Consider the following 25,128-nt stretch of genomic DNA (forward strand, 5'->3'; position numbering starts at 1 on the left):
TAAAAACACATTTCAAAGCAGTGAGTAGGCTTACACATCATAAAAGTACAACAAGTTCAAGGCTTTAGTGCTTTAATCCTCAGTAGGATGATTTCGCCGTATAAAAGCATTTTCACATCACTGCAGCAAGCATAAAAGCAGCCTATGAAACAGTCTGTGGCATCTCCGACAAATGGTGATGTTATTTTCCAAGAGAGCTGATTGGTCAATAGGCGGTGCTTATAGAGTTATAGAGTTGATCTCTTATCCGGAACAAAACCTGCTCAGGAGCAGGTTAGCCGTTCAGCCGTTCAGCCGTGATTGCTAACAAGTTAGCTGGATCAATTAAAAATTGCCCTGTTTTTTACCCTTAGAGTCTATCCTTTTGAGTGATCGAATCAAATCCCTGAACCATGTGTTCAAATCCCTCACATAATCACCATGGTGACATATTCATTTGGAAATGTGTCACATTACAGATACTAAAGATGCTCTGAAATTTCACTCGGGCTTTAAGCTAAACCTAATTCTAGCCCTAAACCTAAAACCATATCTTAATAGCTTTTTGAAGTAGAGACGAGTCAAATATTCTTACTTTCTAAAAATGTCCTTAAAGAGGTCATATTCTGCTCATTTCCAGGTTAAAAATCTTATTTAGGGGTTGTACCAGAACAGGTTTACATGGTTTAATTTTCAAAAAACACCATTTTTTTTTGTCATACTGCACATTGCTGCAGCTCCTCTTTTCATCCTGTGTTGGAGGCTTCGTTTTAGCTATGGAGTGATACATCTGGTCTCTAAATGATCTTTGTTGGGAGTTGCACATGTGCAGTTCCTAGTTAAGGACTACTAGCCAATCAGCAGCAGAGTAGGGCGGGTCATGAGAAGCCGGTAAACACGGCTTTGGTTCAGCTGTATATGTTCCCCTTACCAGCTTAGCAACATTGACTGGAGCGAGAGTTTCAGAGTGGTGAGTTATTAATCTGTAACAAAAGACTCTTTCATCCATAAAGTTTTAACTGAGCTCTGTCTCTACATCACAGTAACAACTTTATGTCTATTGACTGTGTAGTGTCCGAACAATAATGCTGCGATGATGTGTTGAGAAGAAACCCGCTTGACACTGTTCTTGATCATAAAAGTTTATTACATCAAGGAGTTCAGCATCAATTACAAGCTCTGCAGCAGCTTGGAGAGTGACCCAGCCTGATGGCCACTCTGTCTCTCTATGAGTCAAACGCACAAATATTGGATACCACAACTGCCTGGAGGGTAGCTAGTGTTTGGAAGGGAGAGGAGAGGTGTGCTGCAGCTCACTGTTTTGGCCATTTAGCTTTCATCCCTGTGACGCCCTTCTCAGCAGAGGAAGTTTGGCCAGTTGTCATAAAAATTACATGCACAGTATAATGTAGATAGAGTTTAGTAGGGGCCCTTTCCTGTTTAAGCGTGACATCAAATGCACATAATGCACAGTATAACCTGGCTACTCTGCTGATATATCCATACCAACACAGCTCCCTTGACCACCCAAAACTCCTCCAATGTATTAAGCTTTTGGTATTTTTGTAGAATCCTTGTTGCTGCTCCCTCGAAGAGAAGAGCCTTTTAACCAAAAATAACAGTATAACCATTTGAAATATATTACTAATTCCTTGAAGTTTCTTGGATTGAAGTGTTCTTATGTCTGAATGGGAGCAAATCCCATGTACCAAAATCTGGTAGAAAGCCTGAAACCAGAAGAGTGGAGGCAGTTCTAACAACAGATTAAAGTCCATTGTTTTTTTGAGTGACATGTAATGCGTGAGTGTAAATATGTACGTTTTATCATGACCAACTAAAGCATCATCGCCAGCAGCAGCTTCATGCCTCCAGTTTAAGCTCAGCTGGTGTTTTCTGATGCAGAGCACGGACAGAGCTGCTGTGACAGGGTGAAAACAGGAATCTCTGGGTGTGAGAGAGAGACAGAGGAGCATCTGGCAATGAAGCAGGAATTTAAATGTGTAGTTGCAGTGATCAGAAACTGGCATCATAGAGCCATTAGCAGATGCAAATGAGGGCAGAGCTGGCAGGCTGGTTTGTCTCCCTCCGTCTTTAACGCACAGAGATGCACACAAACACCACGCAGTGCACACAAACGCATACAGTCACACATACAGTGCAACATCTGGAATGAGGACAGTTTGTGCCAAGTATCTGACGGAACTTACAGCATACTGATGATTTAGCTTATCAAAGCCTTGGTGCATGGTGATGCAGGAGAGTGTTCGGTTTTGGTACTGTTGGTGCAGCTTTCGACACTGTGAACCACAGTATCCTAACTGACAGACTAAGGCAGTGGGTGGGTATCTCTGGGTCAGCCCTGAAGTGGTTCTCCTCCTTCCTCTCTGTTAGGAGCTTCTCAGTTGCTGTTGGCAAACGGGGGACTTTCTCATATCCCAATTTGTGCCGCAGCGCCCCTCGGATTTTAGGATGTGCTTCAAGGTGGCTTGCTGAGATCGATATCCAGGGCAATGGCTTATGCCTCTTCATTGGAAACTGTTTAGTGGTGTGCCTTGTGTGCTTCCCCTTAAATGACACTTTAAAGTTATCTTCTTCCACTGCTACACATATGATATTCAGCTGTATATCTCATTTAAGCATCAAAATTTAGATAAACTAGATAAAGTCTTGTTTTTAAGGTTATGGAAGATCTTGGATCTCTTTCCTTTTCTCTTAAATCCTCCATGAGAAACTAAACTCAGGCCCGTTGTGTCTCAAGCAGGGGTCAAGATGATAATTCATGCTTTTATCTCGTTCTGTCTAGATTATTGTAACTCCTCCCGCACCTGCCTCAGCAAAGCATCCCTGCATAATTTACAAGTGGCCTGAAATGCGGCTGCTAAGCCTTTGACCAAGTCCTCCAAACTGTTATTGTGATCATGTTCAGAGCTCTGCAGGACCACACACGTGCTTACATTAGAGATCTGCTGCAACCCTGTATCACCAGCAGGTCTCTAAGGTCCTGTGATCAGGGTCAGTTGAAAACTAAAGGAGGCTTTGAGGTTGTGGCTCCTAACCTCAAGACCTGTTTTATTGCCTTGGTGTAATTTTCTATTTACTCTTATTTAAATTTATAAAAATTTTATGGTGTTTCATTTTTCCTAACTGCGCAAAAGCGAAGTGAGGGTTTGGGGCGGCGCGATTACATACAAAGTCAATGCAAAGACGCGGAAAGATGCGACTTTCTGTTGTTGCCGTAGTCTTTCAACGTTGAGATTTTCTGGACATCACTGATGAAGTACCTGGTAAGTTCAGAAAATATGTGTCTGTTACTTTATTCCAGCTGTCATTAACATCCATCGATCTGAACTCCATTTCATTCATACCGCTGTAGTAATCGTGGGTCGTGTTTATTCGCGTTATCACATTGTGTGTGAACACTCAGCACTAGTCCAGCAATAAAATCCACGTGAGGAAAGCGACTCGAGCATTAAATTTGCGTTTGGGTTTGGTCTGAATGCACACTAAGTCTCTATTTATGTGGAATGTCTAAAGTGTCTGTCCGAACTTCTAGTATTCATTTACCCACACTTCTGAGACTCAACAAGTTGCATCTTGCTTTTTTGACCTGTACTTTAGTCTTTATGCTAAGCTAGGCTAACCATGCACTGACTCCAGCTCCATGTTCAGACACGAGATGGACGTCGATCTTCTCATCTCACTCTCAGAAAGAGAGCAAATGAGTGTTTCCATAAAATGTTGTACTATTGCTTTACAGGTTGCGCTGTCAGCAGTGTGTGTAGAGGATTGATTGCACACTTTTAAAAAGCACCAATAAACAATCGTGAAGATAATCATTTATTTACTCCAGTCCAAGAAATGTGCATATATGTTCTCTCAAGGTATAAAATGTGTCTTAAATAAGCAATGGTTCTATTTCATATTCAGGTAAATTCTCATTATTTAATCAAATCCCCTGAAGACTTCTTTAAAACTGACAACGTTACACCATAAACAACCAAAATCATCAAAGAGCACAATAAGAGTTAGTAGAGTTAGCAAAAGCCGTCCAGCAGTTTGCAACCTGACTTTGGGTTTGATGAGGGTGTAGCTCTTCAGTATTTAAAAAACAAGTTTTTATCAGCTTTATATTAAAAAGAAAGAAAACTAATATCTGAATTTGAAAGGATAGGTTTGTACAGATGATAACGCACAGAGAGGATTAAAGGCTTCGGTTGTTGCTTTGAGCTGGTAGATACTCAACTTATTGCTTGTTGCTCCTCATGTTCCTATGTTGCAGTTTCTATTGCTGCAACTGTTGCTTCTGCAGCCATAGTAGTTGCCATAATGTAGTTGTTGCTGGTGTTTGTGTTATTGCTGATGCCATTGTTGCTGCTGTTGCTCTGGAAAATCACTTCAGTTTCTTCAGGTGCTGTTAGATGTCCAGTGTGATGTCATTCTGAAAAAGGTTTCCTTAAGAGGAAGGTGGAAGCAATCGCCCACTGAGGCCATGGATGAGAGCAGGCGTTGTCTCAGTCTGTGGGTGGTCTGTTTTTGGTTTGTTGTCTGGATTAAGATGAAGATGATGATAAACCTGAGGCTGGTGAACACAGGAACTCTGGAGAGATAGACAGACAGATAAAAAGTTATTTGGCAAAATGAACACCGATCATTTTAACAATCTGATGTTCACTCTATTTTTGCCTCAGCTGACTGTCTAAAATGGTTTCTTCAAACAGGTTTAGGTTTCAGTCCTGCTTACAAGCTTATTCTGGAGCTTTAAACTGTATGCATGGTCTTCATCAGCTGACGAAGTTTGCTCACTAATGTTTAGGTTTCTGTTGTGTTTTGATAATAAAGTTTACTTTCAAGAAAAAGAAAAGTATGAAGAAATAAAAAAATATGACCTCACGCAAATAAAATGCATTGAGGTGAACAAAATAATTGTGGTTGCAGGTTGGAGCTGGGGGGGGGGGGTTCAAGCAATTGTTGGCACCGTGGTAATGTGCACTGCAGAGGGTCTATCCACCTGGAGGAGTAACTAGTAGAAATTGGTGCATTAGTACAATATTATAACATTAATTAAAAAGTTTAATGTTAGTATAATGCTAAGATAATTATAGATTACAGTTTATTTGGTTAATGTTGCAGATTGTTTATAGTAGGCCTATTTGTAACATTTCAACAGCTTTTTAGTTGAGATTTAACAATTAAACTGATTCACAAATAAAACTGTTTTCTGTCTTGTTCAGGTTTGTTTAGGGCTAATGTTAGCATATTCATTATAATTCCAGATATTAGCATCCTATATAGCTTACCACTAGTATTATCTTAATTCCAATTATAGCAGTTTCATTATGGTCCGTTGTTCTCATTCATAAAATCATTGGGCAAGAAAAATGCTCTACATGGTGGTTAGTCTCTAATTTGGTAATGCTAAGTTCTAACGTTTTGTCCTGCCCCATCCAGGCTGTGATTAGTTGATTCACAAAAAGTGATATTGATGAGTAACTTCATGCACACGCTTGGATAAAAAAAATACCTGATCTTCTTCCTACTCCATCTACGCTGGTGGAGAGGACAGAAAAGAGTACCAGCAGCTTGTGAGAAGTGCAGGTACACAACAAAAAAGGCCCAGTATATGTCAAAGAGTAAAATGTAGAAGTGCCGGTAGGCTACTGCGTTCCTGTGAGTACCGGCCCACTTCAAGAACTGCGTTTGGGCATTTTTTACTCTGTACAGGTGCCACGTTCCTCTGTTGACAAAGCAAGCTGTTGCTGTGGTGTTGAGGGTAATAACTGAGATGCAGTTTGATCAATGTTTGCGTGAAGGACATGTAGGCCTACATGACCAACCAATGGTGGCGGAGGGACCTTAAGAGAAAGGGCAAGGCAATGCAAAAACACACACAATGAATACCAACTGTAGAAAGGAGAAGCCGAATCCCGGGCATTTGGGCAATTTAGAAATTTTTTAGGTCCCCAAAAGACGACATGTCCGGGGAAAAGAGGACGTATGGACACCCTAACTTTACATATGCTGATAATATAGAAAGGGTTAGGCTTAGTTTTGGTGGAGTGGGCATGTTTTCAGTGTGGAGACACTTTCACTCAACATTTTATTTTACTTTTAATGGACACATGTAGCATGTCTTATACTCTGTAAATATAATCCAATTAATCTTATTTCCACACTGTATATGTTGTGTTAAAACCTTATTTTGAAAACTGGACTTCATTCACATGTGTATCCTCCATCCTGGCGCTACATCCACCAAGTCCGATGCTATTTGATAAATTATATTGTATGTTGTGCTCATAGTGCGTACAATTAAGACTTAATAGCCTCTCTTTAGGTAACATTCTCACACTCTAACACTTGTTACAAAGTGAGAAAATGACTAAAATGAAAATTAATAAAGTCGCTAACCCTGCCTGTCAGCTCGCTCTGCTCCTTTTAACTGCATTTACCATAAAGGCTCTAATACGTGTACACTCCAAATTTAGCGGCTAGCTTGAAGTCTTTAATATTAATATATTTTCGGTTCATTTTGAAACTATGACGGAACAAAATAGCCTGTGGTCGTCTTGTTTATTAATGAGAAACACTGATCGTGATGGCCTTTTTGGAAAGTGTTGACATTTTTTGAAATGAGGAATTTTGTAAAATAAACCTATTCTACTTTACAAGGCATGTGTTGTGGTCTCATCTTCTTTGTCTAAACTTATTGTGACATTTTTGACAAATGAGAAAATGTTTTGGGCTCACTTTGTTCTTACTCGACATCATCTGAACCTGTTTGGTCTGATGGGCTTCAGCACTTTTATTGTTGTTTTTTGTCCTTAGTGGAGCCTGTGTTTTGCTGTGAGCCGGTTGTTTTATGGTGTTAGTGGACTGCAGGCTCGGGAGCACGCACAGGGCTGAATCCGACCCGGAGACCTCACATTAAAAGCAGAATAGTGGCTGATGCAAGCAACGGAGAAAACTGGCGTGCGCTTCATTTCTAAGTGAGTTTTGAGCCCATTGACAATAAGGCAATGAAAATTTGATTAATGTCATTGAAAAACTTACATATAGTCCCTTTAAATAGGGCCCTAATAAGTAAAGAACTACCTGCATGTGTGTGTGTGTGTATGTGTGTGTGTGTGTGTGAGTGTGTTAATGAGCACTCAGGTCTACACTCATGTCGTCTTCTAACAGACAAAGTGTGAATATAATTGTGAGACTCCCTGCAGAGACCTCTGAACAACCCCCCCACCCCCCCCCCCCTCCTAGCTCTTTCCTCTATTAAACCCAAATTGACTCGTTAAGCTTGTCTTAATAAAACCCACTTAATAAAAACAATCTACAGAACAAGCTGTGTCTGCTGCATTTCCATTTCCAGCTCCTGTGAAACAGTAAACATCAGCCTCTGGACAGAAACATGTCCAATTAATGCGGAGATCCTCCATGCTAATCATTAGCTTCTCCATTAACCCCTCCTCGACACCGCCTCCCTCCTGCTGCATTAACAAGGGGGGTGGGGCTACAATTAACACTGCTGGTCTGTGGAGGCCTTTCACCTGCACAGAAATCATTTTAATGATACAACACCAGAGTGAGGCGTTCACACAGCAGGAGAGCAGGATTGATATCAAATGTTACTATGTTCTCTGTCTCCTGCTGCGCCTCCTTGTCCTCTCAGCTGCCCAGCACATTCTGACTCCCAGATTTCGACCAAATGGCGCCATGATGAAAATGTTAGAATCGACAGAAAAAACAAGGGAGGTTTCCTTTAGACTGCTGGGAAATCTTGCCAACTTTCCATTTTCATGGTATTATTTTGAATCCCGTCTTTCCACTTTGAATCCATCATTGTGCCATTTTCAGTGCCTCCTTTCCATATTTCTAATAACTAATTGTGTAATTTTGAATCCCTCCTTATTTATACTGTATGTATTTCTGTTTCTATTCCTTAATGTGCCATCTAATCCATTTTCCCATGTAAATCCTTTGTCATGCCATTTTGAATCCTTCCTTTTCCATTTTAAGTCTTTGTTATTACACTTGAATACTTACCCCTTTCCATTTTTAAATCTCCCATATTCCCATCTTGAATCTTAAATTGTTCCGTTTAAAACTTTATTTTGTAAATTTGAGTTCCTCTTCTTTCTATTTAAATTCCTCTTTTTTAACTTTGAGTCCTTCCATGTGCCATTTGAGTCCCTCCTTTAAAATGAAATGCTTTGAATGCCCACTTGTTACCATTTTGAATCCTTCATTGTGCTGCATTGAAAAAATCCTTCTTTTCTGAGCCCTTCGTTAGGCCATTTAGAATCCCTGCTTCCCATTTAGGATCACTTCATCTGTGCTGAATCCACACAATCTTTCCATTTTCAATCCCTCACTATGCCATTGGGAATCCCGTAGACTTCCACTAGGAGAATGCAGTTGTTGCTCAATCCACCAAACAGAATTTATGATGAACTCTTTGTCTTAGTGCTTCATTGTTTGACTGTTTCAGCGTATTAATGTGTCTGTATCTGAATGTTTTCTTCCTTCAGTGTTTCAGTATTTTAATGTCTCTGTCTGATAATCCTCGGCTCAGTCTTAATTACTCCCTAATAATTAGAAAATCCTGATAATCTGCTGCTTAATCGAGGCAATTCAGCTGACTGACAGCACACACACACACACACACACACATTCAGCAGTTATCAGCCTTGTGAATGACTTTGAAGCAGATAATTCTCTGTGTCTCAACACCCAGTAATTACCAGCAGCTGAAAAATGCTGCAGGAGCCTGAATCAGCTCCTCTGGAAATTACAAGATACACAGCTAATAATCACACACACACCATCCATATCAAACGGTCACAGTCTTTTCTCAGTCAGCAGAGTGAATCTTTAGTCTTGATCAGATAAAAACCCCAGTCTGCACATTTAAAGGACTAGTCCAACATTTAGTGAAATCCCCTTCTTCCTTATCTTCCCTAGAGTCAGATGAGAAGACGGGTAATGGTTTCATCTCTGTCCGTGACCTAAACTTATAAAACAGAGGAGTGGTGGAGAAAGGTGGAGGTTTTAGGACTGAGCCCTTTATTTCTCCTTTGGCACTCGTAATGTAAGAATGTAACAAGGAATATCATACGGCAAACACATTGTTTTTAAGGTGTTTTTTAATGTCTAGCTTCAGGAATATTTCTCACCAAGCTGTGTGTGTCACTTTGGCAAATTATTATTTAATTCATACATAAGTTGAAAAAATAACCCTCACCCAAACAAAATATTTTTAATTTGGACTAGGAGTCTACAGCCACGCTAGCTGCTGAGGCATATGGCTCTGTAGAATGGCCTGCGCACTACATATCTGCATCTTTATCAAAAATGTTTGTTTGTTATGCGTTAGTGTAAAAAAACCTGTAAAACATACAGATATATCAAGAGCAGGTTATTTTTTCTCAAATACACCCTGGTACCTGAAAAAATACACACTGCTACCTGCAAAAAGAAAATACTTGATTATTACAAGTAATGGAGTATTTTAGCTCTGTTGTACTGCAACTTTTAGTAAAGGATCTGAACACTTCTACTACTGCAACAATAAAATAATGGTGTTGGATTCCTTATTTCTGCAGAGTAGAAGCAGCATTAGTGTGTTACTGCCACCATCCACTGGCACTGACTTGGGTCAAACATTGGTTAACAAAATTTATGTCTTGAGACTTTCTGCATGCTCCAACAGAGTTTGTGCTGTTTTTGGTAGTTATCCCTATACTAGCCGACAGGTGCTGGCAAGGTTTCATGAAAATATCAACGCTTTTTTTCTCTGGTGCGCCTTTTTTTTTGTTTTGATAGCTAAGCCTGCCAAGGAAACAGCATGATAATCGCACAATCAGATCTGTGAGAAAGGCTCTGGCTGAAATCTACCAGCAGACAATGACCCAGGTAATTCTCGCCAGACATGAGAACACAGTATGGACGTGGTACAGCATGTGGAAAGCCAAAAGAACAGCCTGCACTGCCATCACATGCTGATAAAAAAGAAGGTGCTCACAGTAATCGTGTCGAATTTATAATAAAGAATCTTGGGTTCATGAAATGATACTTACTGCTAAGTCAAACTTGGTGGACATACATTACAGCAAGCATCATTTTGTCTTATTCCGCTGCTGATGTAGCCAATAGAACGCGCAGATTAAGCTGAACTTGCTGCTGATGAACCATATATATATATATACATATATATACATATATTAACTATAAAAAATTTTAGGCAATTTTATCACTGTGTTTTTTCCTGCTCTGGATCAGGATTGGGAAGGCATTGCCCCCCATTGCCACCTTCTGTAGCATAAAAGAGCAGACCATAAAGAGTCACAGAAGAGAAAGAGAATGAAAAAAAACGACTCAGCCATAAAACCAACATAAATAAATTAGCAGGAAGCACCAATGAGGGTCACAGCAGGAGGAAACAAACTGAACCGTCTGAGATTCTGCAAAGATTTAAAATGGTTGTTACAGCTAGACAGCTAGAAAGCAGCCTAGGAGACACACACACACACACACACACACACACACACACACACACACACACACAGACACACACGTAGGCTGGCCGCTGCCCTCTCTCTCTGGTCCAGCTATAAAAACCCATTAGTAATCACTCCTCGACTCTCAGCGGCTCTTTTCGCCCAAACGACTTCCATCCAGCCAATCTGCATAAATCTGCATTAATGGACGATTTTACCTCCACAGAAAACAAATGTGCTTTAAAAAACGCCTCCTTATCTGTCTGCTTTTAGGAAAAACATCAGAGAGCACAGACACACACATACCATCCCTCTGAAAACACACACACACACACACATTTTCACAAGGCATAATGTGTCTTGAGACTACTCTTCACCTGTCAAAGTCATTCTCTTCTGCTGCTAGTTAGCTCAATTAGCCATGCAGCCAACTTAGCGATCCTTTTAACTGAATGAGTCTGGAATGGGCACCAGAGCTGGAACATTGCCGGACCGCATACAGCCTCTGAGACCGACAGAGGAGAGTTTAACGACAGGGAATACCGTACCAAGGCAGGGCTCTACACTAACCTTTGCCAAGGAGCACGTGCTCCCAAATGAAAAATTTTAGGAGCTTTGATTGCTCATCACATGATGAGAGAAAACTACTGTGATTGGCGCATGAGCTTGTGGCATAGGGACTTTTTGAAGTAGATACATATACACAAGTCTCCAGCACCACCCACACAAACCACGCCAAGATTACTGAACAATATTTATAACAATAACTTTAGTACAGAACATGGGGAACAGAACATGGGGAACGTGTTGCTCACAGGGAAAGGCGGCAAAAAAGGAGCACATGTTGGCACACTGGCTTAATCTACATCTGTCCACTGCAGAGGTTTGTATAATGTTAATACATTAATTATAAAATGTTTCAAACTATATAACAGGGGTCAGCAACCTATGGCACGCGTGCCAGCGTGGGCATGCGTGCCAGCGTGGGCACGCAGAGACATTTTAGGTGGCACGTGAGAAAGCAAACTCAATACAATATTGACATGCCGCTACATTAAGTTAGTGAAAAAACAGTCACGCAACCACCAAGATGAATTCATTTTGACATTATTATTAGGGTTAATGATAGATAATGATAGTATGAGTGCAAGTGCAGCAGAGACGGTAAATATGGTGAGGTGAAAAAATGTGAATTTAGAAGAAAAAATGTTGGCACAAGAAGCCTTCTGACTGACTGTACACATGACATGCCAGTGGTCTATACTGTGACTTAAGTTTTCCAGCTCAGGCTTGACCTGGTCTTGTTCAGTGCAGTGGTGACTTGCTTATACAAACATAGGAGGCAGGTGTCATCCTAAAGTTTCTTGGAGGTCTTCAATACCACAAAAACGCAATTAGTATTTTTTCAGTGAAAAAACTTTATGAATGTATGGGAAATAAAGATGTTTAGCTAAATAAGTTTGTTTATGGTAAAATGAATTAGAATATTTTAAATGCTTATCAAAGCAAATATCAATATATGTGATTGATTTCGATTCATTCTAGTAATTAATTACAAAACTGTTAATTAGTTAGATTATTTTTTTTAATCGCTTGACAGCCCTGTTTATTATATGTCTATTATTTCTATTATTATTATTAACAAGGTCAAAGTTCAATTAAAATCTGACTATCAGTGCATAAATTAAAAATAAATGACGTGCGTTAACAAACGCTGCTGGCACGCTGGATGTCTTCATCTTTGCATATTGGCACTCATCGCAGAAAAGGTTGCCGACCCCTGCTATACAGTTTACCACTAATATGAATTAATCGCACACTGTATTTTTCCGGTTCGTTGTGGCGTTCACACTACGTGACTGATCTGACACTACACGAGTTGACCGCGGCTCTGTCACCCCACGCTGGTCTCCAAAACACGTTTTGTCAAGAAAACACACTGGAGCTGGAGGGGAGTAAAAAGTTGTTTTGCAGAGAAAAAGTAGCTGCCTGCTCTGATCGCTGATTTACACCTGATCCCAGCCTGACGGTCGCCGAGCTCACCGAGCGGCAAATCGGGCTAAAAATCCTATAGTGTATACTAGACTTATTCGGACGTGTGTCTGACATCAGCGTGTTGACAGTCCCGCGGGTAGCTTTGACAAGAATGAATGAATGAGGAATGAACACATGCAGATCACTGCCACTATATTGTTATTGTCACGGCATTACCACCAGCAGCACCAACTATTAGGGGTGGGAATCACCAGAGGCCCCACGAAACGATATTATCACGATACTTATGTCACAATACGATATTATTGCGATTTTAAACATATTGCAATTTAGTGCAATATTTTATCTTTTTCCCAACTTCAGATTGTATCCACAAAGGAAAATTCTTTTTCTAGTGGACTGAAAAAGCAATTTTATTAGTGCCAAAATACAAACTTCTCATGTACAATTTATATAATAAAAGATCAATACTTGACGTTTGTGTTACGATAAGATATTGCTTCTAAAATATCGCGATACTATGCTGTATCGATTTTTTCCCCCACCCCTACCAACTATACTCGAGGCTAGTTCAAATATGCCAAATGAACTTCCTCGTTGTGTGTAAACATTTTATTGACAAACTGCACTTCTTAAATCATCTGAGCAACAGTTGGTCTGTATTCATAAGACAGACTTAGGTTAAACTGATCCAGTCGGCAGTCATCAGATCAGACTCAGCTCCTTTCTCTGAGACTCCTTTGTGAAAAAAACACCTCAGATCTCAAGCTAAACCTTTTCACACCAAAAGCAGTCTCTACTATGCTGTGCTGCCCTGTTGCCAGGGCGACCCTGACCTGGATAAGGAGCTGGGAAATAGAGGGATGATGGATGAATGTGTAAACTTCTGAAAGTAAATGTTTTTTTAATTTAGTTTTGTTTACAGCCTCTGTAGAGTGAGATATAACCAATAACCAAACAAACTGCAATACAACACACACACTCACACACACGTATCACATTAACCATTAACACACACTCCAACAACAAGCCCACAGCCCATCAATCACACACACACACACACACACACACACACACACACACACACAGTCTGCTGCATGGCTAAGTTTCAATCAGACGCAGAGAATCCCATCAGCATTCACAACAAGTCTCAATATGCGTGCACGCGAAAACAGACACACACACACACACACACACACGGACGGACACACAGACAGAACGACAGACAGACAGGGTTTCTGACAGAGCAGATCTGTTTCTGCATTCAAAGACATTTAAAGCTGCGATCTGGAACTCTCCTCACATTTGAACAGCAGAGTCATTCATATCATGTCAGTCGTATTCTAGTAATTAAGCAGTTAAATGTAGTTTAGTTGTCTAATTTAGTGGTTCACTAGTTTTACATTTTAGTAGTTCACTAGTTCTGTGCTTGGGTAGTTTACTAGATAATTGTAAGCAATTAGTAGTTCAATAGTTCATTAATTCTGTAGTTCAGTAGTTTACATAGTTTAAAGTTGAGGTGGTTTAGTAGCTTAGAAGTTCACTAGTCCTTGTTTATTAGTTCTAAAGTTCAGTACTTTAGTAGTTTAGTTGTTTATAGTTGAGCAGTTTAGCAGGTTTGTAGTTTAGGAGTTCAATAGTTTAATAGTTTAGTAGTTTGGTACATTAGTTTATCTTTATGTTGGTCAGCAGTCAAAATATCACTGAACATGCCACTAACATGAAGGTGAAAATATAATCTCCTGTCAGAGGTTAAGAGCTATGAAGTACAGCATGTCAACATACTTCAGTAACGTCCCTCTACTCCAAATATCCAGGGACTAAATCCGTCCGAGCAGGAAGCTGCTGTGTGTGGAGGTGGAGGAGATGTGTGTGGCGTGTTGTCACTTGTGTTGTCAGTTCCTGTGATAATAATGTTAATAAAACCAAAACTTGTTTTTGCCGTATGATGATGTTTGCGGACTTTTGAAACGATCTCTTCACTTCACGGTGACTCTCATTTTCCCCTCTTTACCCTGACATATTCTCCATCTGACTGATGTGGACCCATCTTGCCTGCCTGAAAGCAGGCTGCGTTACCATGACAACTGGCTAATATTAGCTATCATCCCTCCAATCCTATCTACAGCTCATCTGCACATTCAAGAAGGGTCTTTATCATTAAAGACCCTTCTTGAATGTGCAGGTAAGCTGTGTGGTACTTCCACTTAGAAGTCACTGGAATATAAAAATGTAAATATTAATATATTAAATATTAAATGATGAATTATTAAAGATACTAAAATTGCTAAACAAAAGAAAATCAAATGTTGAGGAACACCTGTCTGGTCAGCATTCAGTTTAAGTGCTGCAGTAAAGGCCCAAAATAGAAGATAAAAAAACTGCTGGGTTCTTTTGTAAAACTACAAACTTCTTTTGTTTTCCTTTCTGCCGCGTTCATAAACATGATTATTAATGCCACAGTTTACCTACCTCCCCTGTCCGTCTTCAGGCCTTCTTCCCCACCAGCAGCTGTCGTGTGTTTTCGGCGGCCCGCGCCAAACCGTCGGCCATCAGTGCCTCCTCCAGACTCCTCCTGGCCTGGTACACCTTCAGCTCCTGCTCCCTGCACACCAACACACAGAGGTCAGCTCTTTAAAGTAGACCTGTGTTTGATTCTCTTTGCAGTCAGACACATAGAAGATGTCCGCCGCCTTATGTCAAAACCAACAAAAGACATAAAGAAACACAGAGAAGAGACAGGGATCAGCTCCATCGGCTGAGACTGAATCTGGATTAACAGCCAGAGAGAGATACGATCAGACACTGACATGCTGTACAACACGCTTTGCTTCTGTTAAAGGAAAAAGAAGTGGGAAACATTTTAAGGGTAAAAAAAAGGAAAGGTGTGATTAAAAACTAAATTAGAAAGATAGACAAGAGAGACAACAACTGAAAGAAAAACAAAATCAAAAGAAAGAAAAGAAGTGAGAGATGAGAAGGTAAACAAAAAAGAGAGGAGAGCTGTGTGAGTGTGAGGTAGCAGATGAGGAAGAGGACGAGAGAAGATGAAGAGGAGGAGGGAGTGGATAGGAATGAGAGCGATTTAGGATGACGAGCACATTCAACTGGAGAGAGGGGGGGGGAGAATTGGAAATTAATGGAGGGGAGAGATAAGAAAAGGAGGAGGAGAGGAGGGAGGAAGGCTGGAGGGAAGGAGGAGATATAAGAGAAGAGGAGACACGGGGAGGGAGAGGAGGAGGGTGGTGAAATGGAAAGATGGAAAAAACAAAGGAATGAAAAACACAATAACAGATTACTGGAGGGATGGAGCAGTGAGAGAGAGATGGGAAAATATGAGGATGAAAGGAAGTTGCATGAAAAAATAAAGGAAGGAGTAAATGATGGAAGAAAAGAAAAAGGAGTGAATGAAAGAGAAAAATAAGGAGGAAAGGTAAGGAAGGGTAAGGAAAAAAGAAATGACTGAAGAGAGGAAAGACAGGGTAAAGAACGAGGAGGAGGAGAAGAAAGGCCTGATGATGAAGAAGGGAACGACACAATTTGAGAGAAGGAAAAAGGAAGGACAATAAATAAAGAGGTATGAAATTGTTAAAGAATGATGAGAGGAGGAAATGATAGAAGAAGAAGGAGCGAAAAAATCATGCGAGAGAAGAAAAGGGAAGGAGAGAAGAAGGGAAAAAGGGAGATTAGAGAAGGAGAGAAGGAAATAGAAATGGAAGAACAGGAAAGTAAAGGGAGAGTGATGTATTCTAGTGACTCTGCTGTAATGGCTTCGGCCAGCTGTTCTCTGCTCTGTTTACTACTGGACACACAGGACTGTCTCTGTGTGTGCGTGTCTCCACAGTGCCCCCTGCTGTCAGGTTTCCATTACTGTCCATCTGGTTTACAGGGACTCTGATCTGAGGACTGATCTGTTATTCATTCACCCACAAGAAGAGAGCAACAACACACAACCAGGATCATCAGATGTTAAACTCTGAGGAAACTGAAACGTCAGCTGTTCCTTCATTTCTCCTCATCAGAGGGGACACAAACACCGTTGTTTTTTTGTTCTTCTTCTCCTCCTTCTTCCTTAAATATATCATTTATTTGATTTGATCATATAATTGTAAAAACAGGGTGAGAAATGAATATTTGCACCTCTGCAAATCCCATGGCTGCCAATAAAAATGAAACTGAGAAAAAGGAAGATGAAAACTTCACAGTCAGACTCCGCCAGCTGACTGATCAAAGCTGCTGGTTTTTTGCTTTATTATTAGATTAGTAAACCCTAAAAAAACACTTCACTTTCCCTCCATCAATCATTCATCAGTTTTTAGATCAGCTTCCTTCCTTCAAGCTGCCACTGATTTAGTTTCATTTCTATGATAATTAAAACGAAAAGAGCAGAGGGCGATAATCCGTCAGAGGATTTTAAACAAGGCTATTCCCTATGATCACGTGGTGAGGCAGACGAGAGCAAGGACTGCTTGGAAAACTCTAAACTCCTGTTGTAAGCATTGTAATCATACTAACAAGTTGCTGTTCAGCAGCCAAACCTCTCACTACAAAAGCGGCTCACCCTTAATTATGTATAACTTTAAGCCTTACTATGATTGAAACAGGTGATTTATGTAACCCTCCCTAAACATTTGTGATGAAGGGAGATTATAGCTATAGAGACCAAAAGCATTTTATTAACCAGGTCGTTTCTTTCTGCTCTAAATTTGAGCATTTTAACATGGGGGACTATGGGGACTGACATGATATGGGAACTTCTTAGCTAACCATGGCTCATTTACACATCCAGCAGCTATGGTGCAAATTAACAATTATTTGGAGTCATGTTTCTGGCCACCTGGTGAATGGAAGTCCAATATTCTCTCTCTTTTAGCTTTGTTTTTGGTATCTACCAGCTCCTGAGAGAAATATCTGGCTCTTAAGCTGCTAAATGCTCCACCATGTTCTCCAGCTTGCCTCTGTGTCTGCCTGCTGTTTGCTGCTGAGCAGGTAGTGGACTGTGGCTTTTTAGATCTTTTTCACTGAAAACAGCTGCTTGCTGCAGCTGAAAACAACTCTGTGAGAGCGGTGAGAGTAAACAACTAAAACAATGAACCGAAAGAGGCTGACATGCTCCATAGAGCCAATAAGAACTACACAGTCAGGTGATAATTACTGTATGTGTGGTTGCATCGCTATTAGTGACGCCTTTCACATAAATTCACATACAATGACTACATTTACTTCTGTATACATACACAATATCAGGGTATTTCTGAGAATATGATATTCTTGACGATATAACAAAATACTGAAACATATGTTTAGTTTAGGACTCACAATACTGTTACTAATCAACCAGGTGCTTCAACTTGAGGTGGTGAAATAAATTGGCTGTTACAGTCTTCTTGCACTTCTTACATATTACTGTGGTTTGTTGTACATTTGATCTTTTGAAATCAAACCACTTCCGCACTACTGAAGTCGCTTCCCTTGTTGGAACTAACTCCTCCACCATGGAGCCGGTAGCAATTTTACTTTTGCTTTCAGTCAGAATATTTTTATGATATGAATTTTTAAAAATCATATTAAACTATACCACTATATTGTTAACCATATTGAATGTCTCACAAGCAGCATTGTTTAGAACCCCGTGGAGTTCCAGATCTACAAACAGACTTCACCCCTCTGTAGTCAAAAGTGTCCATCTGTGTTGTTTAATCTGATGCCACCTATCAATCAATGTTGGAAATTGTGTTTTAATCTATATGATTTCATATATTTAATTATTTTTAATTGTCTGAAAACTGAAGTTCTTTTGTGCCTCACGTGAAGTCAGCGCACAATTTAAATTTTCAAAGCACGCCTTTGAATGCCTCAGTACCACTAAGGTTCGCTACACCAACGGTGTAACCACAGACAGTAACTTTCTGAAAGAAGCCTGCTCTGTGTTCTGGGTTAGAACAGAAGAAACTTTGAGTGCTGCATCTTCCTGAGAACAGTGCCAGCAACGAGGCTGCCGGACTGGCACGGACACCTCATCTGCTCGATGACCAAATACTGTTATATCACCTGGGATCGCAACTATACTTCCTGCTGCACGGGGGCCTCAAGCCTGTAATTAATTTGGTTTAATTTCTCTATTAATAGGGTGGTTCTCCAGACGAGTGCTTATTAAAGTAGTGTTTGTCCTACAATGTGATAAGGCACACCCCTAGTTCCAAAGTCTGGACAGGGAGGGACTTTATCCTGACAACATGACCAAAAAGTTTAGGTTTTTGCAATCATTGTGGAATCTGTTTTTTCCTTTCCTATCACCAGATCACACTGCCTGGAAAAAGGGAATGCATCTAAAAGCTGATTGGATGACGATGTATGTGACCTTTAGCTTTACAAGTCTGTTTGAGCAGGTGAGCTGGATGTATCTGCGGGTGATGATCATTTTTAGCTGATGGCTGGCTGAACAGCCTTTTCTCTCTGTCAGCAGATACCTGGATGCTATTTGGAATCAGACTTTTGGTGTAAATTTCTCAGTGTGGAGGCGGCTGCTTTTCTTCATCCCCCTCCTCTTTCATGCTTCATTACTCCTCATCTGTCTCCTCTCGGATGACCCGCTCATCCTCCTCTCTACATCGTATTATTCCCACTACCCACACATGACATGAGAGAAGTGAGTTTAAAATAAATGTGGCCCCATGCGGTTAAGTGGGGGGGCCACTGGCCCCTTCCATAACAATAAAATATTTGTAATATTTGTATAGCACTTTTCAATATAGGTAACAAAGTGCTTTACAACAATCAATGTAAAATATAAACATGTTGAACATGATGACACACACACAGAGACACTCAGACAAACAATACCACTGTCACTGCTGCTAATAAGCTCCTAGCAGTTCCTGTTTGCAGTGTACACATGACTGTACAGATAATTATTACTGGATTACTTTGATACTGAAGAAAACTTAAAAACATGATGATTCTTAGGAAAGTCCAGATTTGACTTATTTATATATTATATATATATTTATGACTCAGAAAAGGAGTAGCAGTATTTAAATTTATTAATTCCAGTTATTTCCAAAATTGACAAAAATAGGCACAACACAAGCAGCAAACCGTCCCAAAATGCATTTAATAACAACGAGACGATGGTATCTTAGTTGTTGTTTTAACTATGTGTGAGCAGACATTATCAAGTAGGCTGATTCACTCACTGCAAAAAACTCCTCCCAACAGTCACGGAGTGATGCGTTCAGCCTGCAGTACACGTGTGTTAGAGTTAAACAAGCAATAGCTGCCGGAATATTCATGACTGAAGTCAGACATGATTGGACACCACCGGCTTCGCAGTCTACGTCGTTACATTGAATTGCTCGACATGGATCAGCCTCACTGGCATGGAGGGGGTTTGGCTTTGAAAAGATGGACGTTGCTCAAAAACGTCAATCTGCAAATTATGTTGAAAATCGGTTGCCTTTGAAGACCAAGAACTAACCATCGCACGGAATATCAAGAATATGAAAAGCTTTGGGAGTCAGCCGTCTACGATAGTACAGGACTTTTGGAACGGTGCACATGTGCACCGAATGCATGAATCTCTGCCTTGTGGCGCTACACAAGCAGCAGCTTTAAGACCCCTTATTGTTAAGGTCTTCTGTTTGGGAACACTTCGCTTTGCTATTGAAATACAACAACGGACAAGTTGATAAGATGAAAGCAGTGGGACGACATTTCTAGTGATCGGGTATGTTTCTAGCAACACGTCAAACTTGCTAACTCACTAATGGTATCACACGAATGAGAATGTCACTGCGACAAGGGAAAAAAACAAAAACGAGCACAGTGCAAACGCCTTTCAGCATTTAAATAGACTTTAGACTTCGGAAAAGTTTTTTTTTTTATGCGAGTAGGCCTTCAAGCTGGGATTGATAATGCTCATAGATGGAATAAAAGAATAAGAAGAATGCTGCACTGTAATCCATATTATTATATATTTTATTATATTTTATTAGCTATATGTGGTATATTTATTTAGTGGAGAACTTGTTAGTAGTTTGCAGCAGTATTTTATTTCTTATTCTTTTTTATTTTATATAATGTATTTATTATCTGTAATTTGAAAGTTTGTTTAAAAAATTGTAAAGTAATTTGGATGTTTACAAAAGTTCATAATAAACCAGCAGCAATTTAATGTTTGCATTTTTTCCCCTCACTGTACCGAAAATAAACCGAACCGTGACTTCAAAACTGAGGTACATACCGAACTGAGATTTTTGTGTACCGCTACACCCCTAATTAATATCCTTTTAACAAGCTAGTACAATCTTAGACTTGGACAACACAACAACTCAGTTTTGAAACATGAAAAATATTGTCTAAATATCTTTATCGACAAACTCCCAGAAAACATCAAGATATCATTTTTTGCTGCTCTGCAGTCTGGTGGTGCGGCAGCTGAAACTTCTATATCTCCTCCCAGAAGGCAGCAGGGTGAACAGCCTGTGGCTGGGTGGGTACTAATGGTTGTAGTTCGTCCCCAGTGGACTTCAACAAGTTTTGTCATTAAGGTTTTTAGCTTTTCTAACTTTTTGCACACAGATCTGGCAATAATAATAATGGGCCAAAATGATGTGAAATTGCATATCTTTCTAATGGAAATCCCCGTCCCCCACCAAATACATGCACCTAAGGCTTACTCAAGGCTTAACCTAGGGAAAACACTAAGATATTTAGTTATTCCAATACCCATTGCATGCTCGTGGACATACAGTGCGCACAACACTCAAGTTCCATTCTATGTGTGAGTAGCATGAAGAGACTACAAACTAATTTTGTTGTATAATAATAAATAAATTACCTTGATACTACGGGACAATAGAAATAATGTCTCTCACCGTATGTGTTCATCAGTGACGGTGAAGGCCTTGCAGAGAGGCTGGGACGTGTTCAGCCAGATGGCCGGGTTCTTCTCAGCAGCCACAGACGTCTGTCCAGTTATTGGAGAAGAGCTCATGTGCAGAGCGCTGGCGATGGCCGACAGCAGAGTGTCATCACTGGAGTCTGGACCAACACCTGCAGAGAGAGAGAGGGCAGAGGTCAGAGGTCAAAACTGGAGCGTGCTGTGTGTTCTGGTTCATAATGGAGACTTACTCTGCAGTCCTTTGGGCAGGTCCATGGTCCGCAGGACTTCTTCTGTGACGTCTGATGACCGCAGACCTTTCAACCTCCTCTCCCAAAACAGCTGCAGACAGACAGACGTCCGACAGTTATATCGGCTGTGGACTGTAGGCTCTAGTAGGCTGTACAAGAGGCCAATTTTATTTGCCTAGGATGGTGAAGTCATGCCCCGCCCCATTCTGCCTTGGATTGGCTAGTACTTGTTGCCCTCGTTGGTTGGGTCGGTAAGGTTTAGGCAAGAGGAAGGAGTTTTAGGGTAGGGTAGGATTTAGAGTCAGGGTAAGAACAAAAGGGTAAGCCAATCAGAGGCAGAGTAGGGCGGGTCATGCCTTCGCCATCAAAAAAAAACGAGTACATGTCATGGTGAAGAGACTCTAAAGCTGCATACACTTCTGCATTTAGGTGTGACACTGGACCTACATGTGTAGCTCCCGAGGTCACTCCCTAGACTACAGTGTTGTGTAGACAACAGGAGAAAGATCCTCTGTATGAATGAATGAGTGAGTGCAACACAGAAGTCTCCCATTCAGTGATGAGATGAGGTGAAATAACCTCATAAGTTCCCTGGATGCCAATCTGGTTCTATAAGTATGTGGGTATAGCCCACTGTTGCTCTGTCTACAATTAAAGATTGTAAACAGTTACTCTGGGGAATACATCCATAATACATGCGGCTACGCTTGAGGTGCTACTGTTGTGGCCACGTCACCATGGCCTCCACACTAACCAACTTCACCCAGTATGTGGGTTGTCATACTAGAGAGGATAGGACTCTGGACTTGCTGTATGCTAACGTTAAGGATGCATACAGCTCTTCCACCCTCCCACACTGCCTCACTCTTTTGCCTCACTCTGTGGGCCACGTAGAGGACATAGATGAGCTTACTGAGTGCATCACAGATTCCATAAACTTCTGTGTGGACTGCACTGTCCCAGCTAAGACTGTCCATCGTTACACAAACAACAAACCGTGGGTATCAAAGGACTTCAAGGACATCCTCAATGCATGGAGGAGGACTTTCAGAGAAGGTAATAGGGAGGAGGTGAAGACGATTCAGTGGGAACTAAAAGTGAAGATCAGGGAGGCTAAGGAGAAGGACCGGAGGAAGCTGGAGCGGAAACTCCAGCAGAACAACATGAGGGAGGTCTGGAGAGGCATGAGGAACATCACTGGCTTCAGACCAACTGGCAGGAGAGGAGTTGAAGGCAGCTTGGACAGACAAACAAAATGAATACCATTAACAGCATCCAGCCGGCCCTGCTGGGTGAGAACCTGTCAGCGCTGCAGGATGATGCCCCTGCTCCTCTGCTGGATTTTAGACTACCTGACTGGCAGACCACAGTATGTACGTCTGCAACACTGTGTGTCTGAAAGCGGGGTCAGTAACACCGGGGCCCCGCAGGGGACAGTCCTGTCTCCCTTCCTCTGCACCACGTACTACAACTACCACGCAGAGTCCTGCCATCTTCAGAAGGTTTCTGATGACTCTGCTGTGGTTGGATGTATCAGCAGGCTGACGAGGCTGAGTACAGAGCTGTGGTGGAAGAATTTGTCACATGGTGTGAGCCGAACCATCTGTAACTCAACGTGACAAAGACAAAAGAGCTGGTTTTGGATCTAAGGAGAGCCAAGGCACCAATGACTATTGTTTCCATCCAAAGGGTCAGTGAGGACACTGTGGAGGATTACAAGTACCTGGGAGTACACATGGACAATAAACTGGACTGGGCCAAGAACACTCATCCCCTACAGGAAGGGCCAAAGCCGCCTCTATTTTCTGAGGAGGCTGAGGTCCTTCAACATCTGCAGGATGATGCTGAGGATGTTTTATGAGTCTGTGGTGGCCAGTGCTATCCAGTTTCCTGTTGCATGCTGGGTCAGCAGGTTGAGGGTAGCGGACACCAACAGACTCAACAAACTGATCCGCAAGGCCAGTGACTTTGTGGAAGTGGAGCTGGACTCTCTGTTGGTGGTGTCAGAGAGGAGGATGCTGTCCAAGTGCTATGGCAACCGGCAGCGCTTGTAGAAGCAGCAGCTGGTAGCTCCTTCAAACTTCGCTACACTTTTGTTTTGTATCTGTTTTTTCCGGCTTTATTGTCGAAACATGTTACCTCTGATGTAAATATATTCATTGGAAAATGAAGACGGGGATTTTGGATTAAAGAGCAGCAGACCACGATCCACCCGGCCCAAACAGCCGGACCAGGCGCCACAGCGGGTGCGATGATCGCTCAGAGGAGAAGAAAGAAAGCCAGGAGAGGAGCCATGCTGGCCCAGCTTGAACTTAATTCTGCTTCCTAAAGGTCCAGTCTGGACAAAATGGGACTCATGTTGACCAAGCAACGGAATTCAGAGACTGTTGTGCCCACATCTTTACAGAGACCTGATTCATCAACATCCCGGATCAAGCACTTGGCAGGTGGTCCTTGTTCTGAGGTGTCAACGTGAGAAGATGAGAGGAGGTGGACTCTCAAACGCAGTCAAGATGGACTCTGTCTCTAAGTGTCAGACTGTTTATTGTAAAGATAAAACTTTCATATTATCATCTGGTTGCTGCTGTTTACATTCACCCCAGATGCAAATTTAAATAATACACTGCGGAATGTTCTTGGTGTCTCCATGTATGTATTCATAGTTTTCATGTGACGTCACATTCCAAGAAAATCGCTCCCTTGGAGGGCAAAAACACATAATTTTCTGCTGCCTGCCAACCAATATGGAAATGATACACCGTTACTTTGAGTTTGTTACTTTTTGCATTGACAAGCCTGGGCTGTGTCAGGTGAGGGATTCCCCAGAAGGTAAAAGTAAACATTACTGCAGTCAGAGCGGTTTTTAACGGTAGAAATGTGGCATCAGATGCTGTAACATTATATGGATCAGATATGCCCAACACTTGCAGTTTGTGTTCAAATCTTTCTTTAAGTTGAAAGGTGATACAAATAAAATGCTTTTGCGGCGTCTCTATGGGGGAGTCACCGCGCATGTCACATGACTGAAAACTATGAACATATATGTATAAATAACTGTGTTGTTTTATTTCATATGTTACCATATTTTAATATACACTTACTTATATGTTGCGTGTGTAGCATGAAGGAACTACACATTAAAACCTAAGAGATAGGTATCTACAGAGGGACTCCCGGTAACCCCTTGAGTCGACTATAAATCCAGTTTAAGCTCAGAGGTCCAGAAACGTGATGTGACGACACCTGAGACAGCTCTACTCAGTGAATCAAGGCCACAAGAGGTAGTTAAAAGCTTCAGATCAGTCACATGTAGAACTTTGAGCTCAGATTATTTTCACCCTGTATTGTTCCCAAAGGTCAAGAAAAAACATGACCTTATGACAAGTTCACCACAGTGTGTTATACAGTAAGCGCTCAATACAAAACCCACAGTTCAACCACCAATTAATGCGTCCTTATCTCAGTTCAGATCTCCCAGGAGTCCATCTTTCTGCATCCAAGTAAGAAAACAAAAAATCCTCAGTTTGAGGTC

General features: G+C 41.2%; 1 protein-coding gene across 2 annotated transcripts in view; it reads right to left on the reverse strand.

Annotated features, from left to right (window-relative positions):
• Nucleotides 1-3,803: 3,803 nt before the first annotated feature.
• mbd2 (methyl-CpG binding domain protein 2) overlaps nucleotides 3,804-25,128 on the reverse strand; it is a 35,308-nt gene continuing 13,983 nt past the window's right edge. For both annotated transcript variants that reach the window (XM_038733210.1, XM_038733209.1), the window contains 4 exons: nucleotides 21,597-21,687; nucleotides 21,341-21,518; nucleotides 14,937-15,069; nucleotides 3,804-4,576 (listed from right to left, as the gene is read on the reverse strand). In XM_038733210.1, the coding sequence (XP_038589138.1) occupies nucleotides 14,952-15,069; nucleotides 21,341-21,518; nucleotides 21,597-21,687 (387 nt within the window). In that variant the 3' untranslated portion in view covers nucleotides 3,804-4,576; nucleotides 14,937-14,951. The remainder of the gene's footprint in view (nucleotides 4,577-14,936; nucleotides 15,070-21,340; nucleotides 21,519-21,596; nucleotides 21,688-25,128) is intronic.

Source organism: Micropterus salmoides, unplaced genomic scaffold, assembly GCF_014851395.1.
Source record: "Micropterus salmoides isolate LMB-PRFRI ecotype aquatic unplaced genomic scaffold, ASM1485139v1 Ms_hic_scaffold_20, whole genome shotgun sequence".
In the NCBI taxonomy this organism is placed as follows: Eukaryota; Metazoa; Chordata; class Actinopteri; order Centrarchiformes; family Centrarchidae; genus Micropterus; species Micropterus salmoides.